Here is a 10302-nt window from a genome sequence, read left to right as displayed (position 1 = left end):
CTTATTTATTTGCCCTCAACCCGCAGCTTTAGAGCCAGGTCTCACCATAATATCCAACCAAAGACAGACTTCTTTAGAAATACATAGTGGTTGTTGCCAACTGCATAAATACATTTTCATGAGCAGGACTAAAATTCCAAGGTTTATTGCCTGTGTGATTACTGTGCCACAGCCGTGTCTGAAAGTGTCTTGACAGATTACTGACCGGCTACAGTCTGGTGACACATCACACCTGTTCACAGACGTCACACATGGGAAATAATGTTTCACATTTATTCATTAGTTTCTATTTAGGTGTCACTTTAAATATGTGTTACTTGATCCTTTATTAGTCAAAATAGTGAATAATATAATAATAATAATTTGACCCTAAAAACCTTACTCCTACGCTAACCTGCTAACTTTATATAAAATAATTCAGCCAACTTACTGTAATGGTAATGCTAACTTAAACATTCATTATTTGTCTTAGTCATAACCAAGAAAACGGATAATAATTCTTTAACATATATAATAACTTAATAAAAAATACAGAAGTAGTGAAAGTAGCTCTAACCTGAAGCGTGCTGTTGAGGCAGCAGATTGGAGGTTATGTTACTGAGGACAGAACTACTCTTACAACTGTTCTTACTTTAAAAAGTCAGACACAAAAAACATATTTGTGTGAATATGTTTCAGCTTATTTACACAGTTACGTATTCAAACTGTTGGCCTCAGAGACTGAATGTGGAGCTAAGTAACAGTAGAGTACACAGGAGAATCATCTTCCAGATGGCCGGCATCAGAGCTCGCCTCCACCCGAGGAACAGAGTAGACGACGTTATCATCGTCACCACGGAGGGCTCTGTTGGACTGTTTGGAAAAATTCACCTCAGAGTAGGTGAATTTACTTGAGTGGTCTTCAGCCTGGAAAAAGAAAACATGTAAAGAATAAGATGTAGCTTTGCTCCTGGTTGCACCTCAGCTCCGTCTGCGTTGTAAACAGAATCTTTTGTTGTGAGTTTTATAAAAGTTAAAAAACAAACATTATTTACAGCGAGCTGAGGTAGCAGGTGCTTTGTTGATACTTTACTCTGTTTAATTACTGTTCTGCCTCACACTGTATCTGTATTTCCTGCAGTGGTGGATGTTTTGATGAACTGGGTGAATGTTCATTCTGTGCCACACTTCAGAGTCTGTCGGTGTGTTTTAACTGCACTAATAACTCAATTACTGCCTGCTCTGATTATTAAAATGTCATGTAAACACCTTAACAAGCTTAGCAAGGCAGTAAATTAAACAGGATTACTAATTCATTGATATGGAGGCTCAGTGGTTTCAGCATCTGCAACAAGATGCTGCAGATGTTTTACCAGTCAGTGGTGGCCCTGTCTTTTATAATGCCTTGTGTGAGGGCCAGACCGTGATGCTAACATGCTCATCAAGCTAATTAAGAAGATATACTTTATTTATTAATTATTTTAAACTCATTGTTTTTTCACTCTGTTACTATGTTAGTATACACACAGGTCACTGAAAGACACACACATGCACCACCACGACCCATAGCAACACACGGAGAGATGTCAGAGTGAGGGGGCTGCCAGTCAGTACGGCGCCCGAGTACTGGCACCTCTCTAGCTACCAGTCCACACTCCACAACTCTGGTTCGAGCTGGATTCGACCCTCCGGTTCCCAGCCTAATCCTTACAGACTGAGAGTAGCTCAGTCAGAAGCTCAGTCCAAAGGCTGGCGCAGTGAGCTGGACTCTCTGGGTCCATGTTAGTTAGCCTGCTGAACAATGTCTCCTGGCCCCTCCCCCACATCCTGGTTGAGAAGCCAAACACTGGACACAGGAGAGCCTTTCTGCCTGTGGCCATCACAGCGCTTTACGCCATTGCAGTGTGGACGTCAGAGGACTGGGGGGCGGCTGAGGTCTTACTGGATTTGCAAATTGCACTTTATAATAACATTTTCCATAACTTCTGGCACAGTGCAATACATTTATTTCTTTTAAGTTATACATTCATTTTGCAGATTGTACTACAGATCGCGCAGGAGCATGCCCGTGACTAAAGCACCTAGTCTGTAGGTTGTATATTGTGAACATTTGTTTTTGTTATTTGTTCTTGCCTGATTGTTTGTACTGTCTGTCTGATAAATGACTCTTGAAGATGACCTGTGGAAATTTCTATCAAACAAGCAGTTTGAAAAAACATGTTGCATGCATTTCCTTCCTCATGAAGCATTTGCAAGGCTACTTTTTAAAATATTTTTAAACCTGCTTTGTTCACATCCATGTGTAGCCTACTAGCCAGCAGACTTTTGCTTTCTGTCTTTGCACATTGCTACAATTCCTGGGAGGTTTCTGAGCCCAAAGCTAAAATCCTATAACTTTTTCCTTACTGTATTTTGAAATCTGGATTCAGAGACAGAGCTGTAGTCATCAGTGGATTCAGGAGTTTTTTGGTGGGTATATTTGGCGAGAGTGTAAACTGAAGAGATTTCCACAGGAGCAGATCTGCTGTGTCTGTCCTCTCTGATGTTCTCGTACACTTGGTTGGTCTACAGGAGGACAAGGTTTGGTTTGAATTAATATGAGCTAGTTTCACAAAAAAATAATGAAACTCAGATGTTCATCAAACTCACCTCTGTGACAGAAGTGTACTCTGTTTCCACTGGAGCTTCTGAAAAACAGTGTATTCATAAAACGATAAAACATCTGTCTCAATAAAATCAACAGATAATAAGATAATATGTTATGTAGCCTAAGAAAAGTCGGTGTTGTTACATGGCACAGTGAGCATCAAGCTAGCACCCAGTGCCCTCTGTGACATAAAATGAGCAGCAGTTAGGTTCCTAGGTTGCAATGTCATTATTCTGGTTGTTTTTTCAACCCGTTCTCACTCCCCCACTCGACACATATGGACGCATGGTCATGACCCATTAGCGTCAGTTTGTAATGCACTGAGTATCCCTATGGCGTCATAGTTCAACGCAGTGGGGGGAGCACTGTAGCGTCAGTTTTTGATGGTAATGGTAGGTTTAAGATATTTAACAAAAAAGAATGAGTAAGGACGTGGTTGGGGTGAATGGAGGGCCAGAACCCAGACTTTGAACCAGGAGAGCGGTGTACGTGTCCCGTATGAAACAAAAAGTCAACATTAAATATTTTTATTTTAAGTTACGCAAGAGACTTACGTAGTTATTTTAATCCAAACACTGATCTTTTCCTAACCATAACCAATTTGTTTCATTGCCTAAACCTACTCAAATACTTTTTGTGCCTGAACCTAACCAAATTCCAGCATTTCACGATTAAATAAAGTTTCAAAACACTAACGTTTTATTTTGATTACATACAACTTATTTATCGTTGCTAACTTTACCGGACATTGTATATTTGTTGTTGCTAACCTCACTGCGAAGCCCTAAACGTCTAAAAATTACGCTAAAGGGGGACCCAAGGTGTTAAAAAGCGATGCCAAAGGGCCTTGACCAAGCGTCAATATGTGACGAGTCGGGAGTGAGATTGTCAGTCCTCCTAAGCTTCAATTTTGTTCGTTGTGCGTCTCTGCTCTTCTCTGCATTTACAGCAAGTAAATTTGCATGGAAAGAGACAAACTGTTACATTTTCTATGAAAATGGGAAGTTTCAGTTTGGTTGACTACCAGTCTGTGTGTGTTTCCTGTTGCCTCACCCTTGGGTTTAGAAGACCTCTTCCTGCAGTATATCACCACAGCCAGTAATAAAAGGACAATCATTACGGCCAGAGTCAGACCGACAGGCAGCCACACATCTGTAGTAGATTAAGGAGAAGAACAAGTTTACATTGACACACACTCCTTAATGTCATGTACAGAACTCTCACTGAAATGAGTTTGAATGTGAGTTTCTATTTGAGTTGGACAAACTTTACAATGTCTATGGAAAATACAAATTTCTGATTGGCTAGCAGTCATCCAATAAAATCACACAACAGGACACTTCCAACATAGTTCCAGACAATAACTTAGCCACTGTTCTAAATTAATACTTAAGGTATATTTAACTGCATGCAACCAACCAACAGTTATGCTCACTCTCAATCTTTAAAGGAAAAAATTTGACTGATTGGAAAATACACTTTTTTCACTATCGTGCTGTGAGTTAGATGAAAAGATGATAACAGTCTGATGTCTGTATGGCAGTGTTAAATATGAAAGTACAGCTAGCAGCCACTTAGTTTAGCTAAGCACAATGACTGAAAGTAGAAGAAAACAGCTAGCCTGACTTTGTGCAAAAGTATCAGGTATATTTAAAGCTTAGGCCCTACTATGTATTTATATATCTCAAATGTTAAATCTGTACAAAAATGAAATGAATAGGCTAACCGGCAGCTAGCTGTGACTTCATATTTAGTAAACAGATATGAGTGGTATCTTTTCATCTAACTTCTGGCAAGAAGTTTTGGATTTGTTTCCAAAAATGTCATATTTTTCCTTTAAAGAAGCTATATGTAGTTTTTTAACTGACACTAATCACTTTCTTATTGCCTGTGGGTGAAGGGGTTGTATTGTTGTATTAAATAAATGACCATTCAAACACAGCTTCTGTGGTAAATAAATGGCCAAAGCATCAGTGTGTTAACACACTCCAAGGTGTCTGGATATACAAAACAAATTAATTTTTGAATATCATTCTTAAGTTGATTCTGGAGCACAATGTCTGCAATTAGAGACAGCAAAACAATTTTATTGTACATTGTTGTAAGTCAGAAAATGCTTCAGTATGTTAGACCCACAGTCTGTATAAAGATGCACACATACACACACATCCCTTCTATTTCACCAGCTTTCATTCCAAAATTTCTCACAGAGGAGTCTCTGTTTAGTTTTTCTGAAAAGCTAAAAGTTTAACATGCACAAGTTCTCACTCAGCTGTGATTGGAGCACTGAGAGGAAAAGACAGGATTCACGATTGGTCCGTTGCACAAATCTGGAATAACTGGAGTGTGATGCATAAATCTGGATTAAGCTGCCATGTCATTTGTGTTTGATGGAGCTATATCTGGCAATAATGGATAAACAAGCACTTTAATAAACTCATGTACTTGCATAAAAACATGCTAATCTATTGTACATACACACATTCTGGTTTCACAGCTTTGACTGGGACCTTCTCCAAAGCCACTGGCTGAGAAGCTTTGCTAGGTGCTGAAAGGACAATTACATGTCATAGCTTTCAGTCTTAGATTTTCATCAAACAGTGTGTAGATGTACCTTGACGTGATGCTGTCCCAGTCTGCTGCTCGTCAATCTGAGCGTTTAAACTCTGTGTTGTTGTTGTTGGTGTGGAGGCTGATGGGTCTGATGTTGGTTTTAAAGTGGTTGGAGCTGTGAACAACAAAAACATGCAGAAATCCTGATGAGAGAACACAGGCTGTGTCTGCGTGGCCGCTGAACTGTTTTAAGGCAAGGCAAGTTTATTTGTATAGCACATTTCAATAACAAGGCAATTCAAAGTGCTTTACATTAAACATTGAAATTGAAAAAGAAACACATTAAAATATAATTTTGAAAAGGGTGAAAAAGAAAATAAAAACAGGATTTAAAAAAAACAAGGAAAAAACAGGAAAGTAAAAGTTACATTACAGTGTATAATCAGGGTTAAAAGAGTTAAATAGAAAATAAAAACAGGCTGAGGGGTTGAGCAAATAATTGAGTTACAATTATATTTTGTCTTTGAAAAGAGAATAAACAGAGAAGTGTCTACTCTCTCTAGCTTGTCTGTACTCGGGTCCACAGCAATATTTGGCTCCACTGAGTTTGGTCTTGTCTGAGGTTACGCGCTGCAAACCCAACTTATTAGCTGGAAACCCAAAAAAACCTCGGACACTACAGAGAAACCAGGACATGTTTTAAGTGAACATTTCTCAGAGTTCACAGTGATGGAAATTTAAAACATCAGCAGCTGTCAGTGAAAACTTTCTTCAGACCTCCAGAGACATGAACAAACATTTTCATTCTCAGTTATTTTCATTTTATTTTAAATGTAAACTCACCATCTGTCACAATGATCTCAAACTCCCAGTAGGAATCTGGTGATAAACGTCTTTCCAGACCACACCTGTACCGTCCTGAGTCAGACTCGGTCAGCTGTGTGATGCTCACATACACAGATACATCTGTCAGAGATCGTTGTGTATATCTGATGCTGTATCTGCCTCTCTCAGCTGTGTAACCAGTTGTTTCAACAAGAATGTCTTTCTCTTCACATTCTTCCTTGCAGAAGTACCTCCCCCTTCCAGAGACAGTAAAGGAGCATTCAACTACAATATTTCCTCCAGCTCTTGTATAGAGGGATTTGTCTTCAGGAGGACTTCCATCCAGCAGTGCTGTTGAAAAGATGAACAATCAATAGTTACTATCTGTACTTAACATGATGCAGTCTGATCACAATAATTACAGTTTCAAATGTGATCCACAGTTACACTGGGAGCTGCCCAGTTCTAAATTATTATCACTTGGAACAATAAGTTGAATGTGTGGTACACTAATATTCAAATTAACGTGTGAGTGTGTGTCTTTATCAGCCTGTTGGTGTTAAATGAGAATCAACCAGTGAACAGTGAAGCTTTTCTTCAGACAGGAAAGAAACATTTTTATGACTTTTAGTAGAAACTCACCATCTACAACAATGATTTCAAACCTGATGTTTGATCCACCCAGACCACAGCTGTACAGTCCTGAGTCAGACTTGGTCAGCTGTGTGATGCTCACGAAAACATTATCTATAAAAAATCCTCCTTCATATGTGATGCTGTATCTGCCTCTCTGATCTCTGACACCAGTTGTGTGAATGAGGATGTCCTTTGGTTTACATTCTCTCTTGCAGAAGAACTTCCTGACTCCAGGTGAAGAAAAGGGGCATCTAACTCTGATATCTCCTCCTTCAGTTCCTGTATAGACAGATGGGATCTGGGCATTGGTGAGACCAGTGTTTCCATCCTGCAGAGCTGTTGAAAAGATGAACAACAATAGTTACTGTCTGAACTTCCTGTAAGATGCTGCAGTCTGATCACAACATTTGCTGCTTCACGTCACACTGGGAGCTGCCCAGTTCAACCAGTCTGTGGCTGAGGATCACAGACTGGCACTGCAGGTGAATGTTACTGTTTTGTTTTTCTTCTTTTAGCCATCATCCTTTATTCTTCCCTGTATAAATAAAGGTTTCAATAAATCAAATGTAAATTATAAAAAGTAACTTATTCCCTCCAGATCATAAAATGTGTATCTTTTTTGTAGTTTTGCTGCTGTAATGTTTTTTTGATATTTTTGTTCTTTTCTCTTTCCTTTTTTCTTTCTTCCTTTTTCTCTTTTCATACAACAGTGAGCCATAAAAAAGGACAACTGTTTGTACATTAATGAAACAGGTTTTCATGTCAGTAATAACATTCATTATTAATCTCTACCAAAGTGGAAAACTGTATCAGAGTATACAGCAGAACAGACAGTAACAGATCCCCAACAAAACACTATGAAATACTGAAATCAGTATTAAAAAGGAGAACCAGACAGAATATGAACATAAATATTGTAGACTAAAACTTTAAGGTAAGTTTTTAAGCTACAAACCACAAGAGTTCAGTGAGACTTTCAACATTCTGTAACTCTTTCTTCCCGTTTAATCAGAATACAGAACTGACTGACTGTATTTACATCAGAGCTTTAGCAGGATTTGTTAGATGTGTAAACAGTGATCAGTAGGTTAAGAAAAATGATTTAATGTGATGTAAATACATTTTTATTTATCCAATTCTTAAATCCATGCATTTTCTTTTGTTTCTGTTTGTGTGATATCTTTCTGTAAAATCTACTTCATACAGAAGTTATTTCAAATCTTGTGAAGCTACAACAAAGTCCACTAACAGTCAAGCTGAAGCAACAGAACACATAAACTCTGTCACCATAAAATACAGCAAAAAGCAACAAAATTGCACTTTGAAATTGATGGTAACTATTTTCATAATCAATCATTTCAGTGATTTCACAGGTCAAAATGTCAAACAGTTGCTGGTTCCAGCTTCTCCGATGTTGGGATTTGACTCTCTTCTAACCTTGTAAGATTATGCCCTTCATTTTCCTTCCTTAGGTGCAGTTTATTTAGAGGAAGTAAAATAAAGAACTTGTATTGGACTAGATTTTAAGCTCATATGTACATTGGAAGAGCTTCTCAAAGAATTTCCTTATTGAAGCAATTCCAATGCAAGAGATGGAGGTAAAATCTCCATTCCACATGAGGACAGACTTAAAAAAATGTGAACATATCCATTAAAGTGACTCATACCGGACTTTGATCATCATATTTAACCATATAAAGGACTTGTGAGAAACTGTGACACTACTGACCAACATAATAATAAGAGAGACAGAAATCCAAAGTGAATACTCACAGAGCAAGAAGAAGCAGATCAAAGTGTGACGGACTTTCATGTTGAGGCTCTGATGGTTTACTGCTGCCTCTCTGACTTCTTCACTGACAAACCAGGAACTTCTAACTTCTTTAAATGATGGAGTCCCTCCTCCAAACACAACACACACACAATCATCTATATTTGTACTGCAGGGTTTGAGGTTTCCTGCACATTCATGTGTGTTGTAACACAATCCTCAATGTTATCTTTATCGTAGCACTTAACGCTTTTGAATGTCTCTTCGGCGACCGCATGCCTCGTACATCTTCTGTTTCAATCATCAATAAATGATTTAATCATACCTGTTGATTGTGTGGTCTTTGCTAGTGAATTAGTAGTAAAGTACTGCATCATATCATTTGTTTTTGTTTTTTTAAAGCAACTATAAAAGTCAAATATATGCAGTGGAGTAAAAAGCACAATATTTCCCTCTGAAAGTTAGCGGAGTAAAAGTATAAAATTGAAATACTCAAGTAAAGCACAAGTAAGTAAAAATTTAATTATTTCTACGACAGTGGAAATATCAGCAGTAATCAATAAAACAGCCATCAAAACACCCGGATGAGACTGTGAGAACATAAATGTACATTTTGAAAAATCTACTGATTCATCATTGAGCTGTTCTTAGAGTCTCATGGAGGCGATAAAGTCAAGTTTATTCTAAAGACTCCTAAAGGATTTCAATCCAGCTGTGTTTGTGTTGAGACTTTGTTGAGCAATCGTTTATTGATAATAGATTATGGGCATGTTAAAGCTCCCTCCAGGGCTGTTTTAATTTTGCTCTGAGTTAATAATCTACGAACTGATGAAGGAACAAAGGATCTGGGACAGTAGGCCTAGGCACTACAGAGAGTCCAGTCCAGACTGAGTGGCTTTACAATGGCATCAATAATTTCATCCTTGATAAAATAGAACAGGTATGCAACAATCTAATGACTATTTCAGCATTACAGTATTGTTAAAATACGTAACTTTGCACTGGTATATCCAAAACTGTACTATTATGAAAAAAGTGATTTTGAAGGACATATGAGGCATTTGTACTTGTTCTATACATTTTATCATTAAGGTTTCAAAACATCTTACCGAAGTACTGCAGTTGAAAATTAGTCAGCAGGCTAACACTGGCTCATTTACTGAAATGCTGATTAATGTGTGTTGTCCTTATAAATAAATAAATACCGTTAAACTTCAATTAATAGATGTTACTTTGAAATAAAAGCACATAAGCTGTCTGTCGGTGCCAGATCAAATGAATGACGTGTATTTGATATTATTTGATTATTTTTTTTTACAAGTGTTACAATTCTGTTTGAAATTAATAAACTGTTTCTTAGTAGTTTCAGTTTTGTGCAAAAGGAATTAAAGGCCTGTCCCAAATATGGGCAGGGTCACTTCAGTGCACTGTTCCTCTTTAAATGCAGTTTTACTTCACTGATGTCATTTGGTCCACGTGGGGACATTAAAATAAATATTTATTTAAGCGGAAAGTCTCTTGATATCCAATCTATTTGGATTGACAGACACCTGGGCAAAGTGGAAAGATTGGGTGGTCTCTGTTTTTTCAGTTATCTGTGGACAACTTGATTCATGACAGCTCATTCTTTATTTTGTTGAGAATCCACATCAGCTTTTATTCATCTGTTAAAACACACAAAGTATACACAGGACAAGATAAATACATGAACATTAATTAATGAAAAGAAAATAAGAGATATAAACTAAAACACATTGTCATGCACAAGAAAAGCTAGCTGCCCAGCATGATATTGCATTACTAGAAGAATTATCATTTCATTGATATTACATGGTAAATCATTTTTTGAGTAAATATAATAAATATAATGTATATATAACATTGACATGGT

The 10302-nt window shown here is 37.5% G+C and overlaps 1 protein-coding gene across 1 annotated transcript; it reads right to left on the bottom strand.

The window, feature by feature from the left end:
* Nucleotides 1-390: 390 nt before the first annotated feature.
* Nucleotides 391-8462, bottom strand: LOC123966580 (CMRF35-like molecule 8). Its single transcript, XM_046042719.1, has 8 exons — nt 8414-8462; nt 6647-6976; nt 6023-6355; nt 5241-5354; nt 3680-3778; nt 2629-2666; nt 2386-2544; nt 391-906 (listed from the first exon to the last, which is right to left on the bottom strand). The coding sequence occupies exons 1-8, from the start codon at nt 8451-8453 to the stop codon at nt 733-735; spliced, it is 1287 nt and encodes a 428-aa protein (XP_045898675.1). The 5' UTR covers nt 8454-8462; the 3' UTR covers nt 391-732.
* Between the last annotated feature and the right edge of the window lie 1840 nt (nt 8463-10302).

Source organism: Micropterus dolomieu, unplaced genomic scaffold, assembly GCF_021292245.1.
Source record: "Micropterus dolomieu isolate WLL.071019.BEF.003 ecotype Adirondacks unplaced genomic scaffold, ASM2129224v1 contig_13755, whole genome shotgun sequence".
In the NCBI taxonomy this organism is placed as follows: Eukaryota; Metazoa; Chordata; class Actinopteri; order Centrarchiformes; family Centrarchidae; genus Micropterus; species Micropterus dolomieu.
Note: the sequence above shows the minus strand (reverse complement) of the source record. Positions and strands in the feature narration are given on the sequence as shown.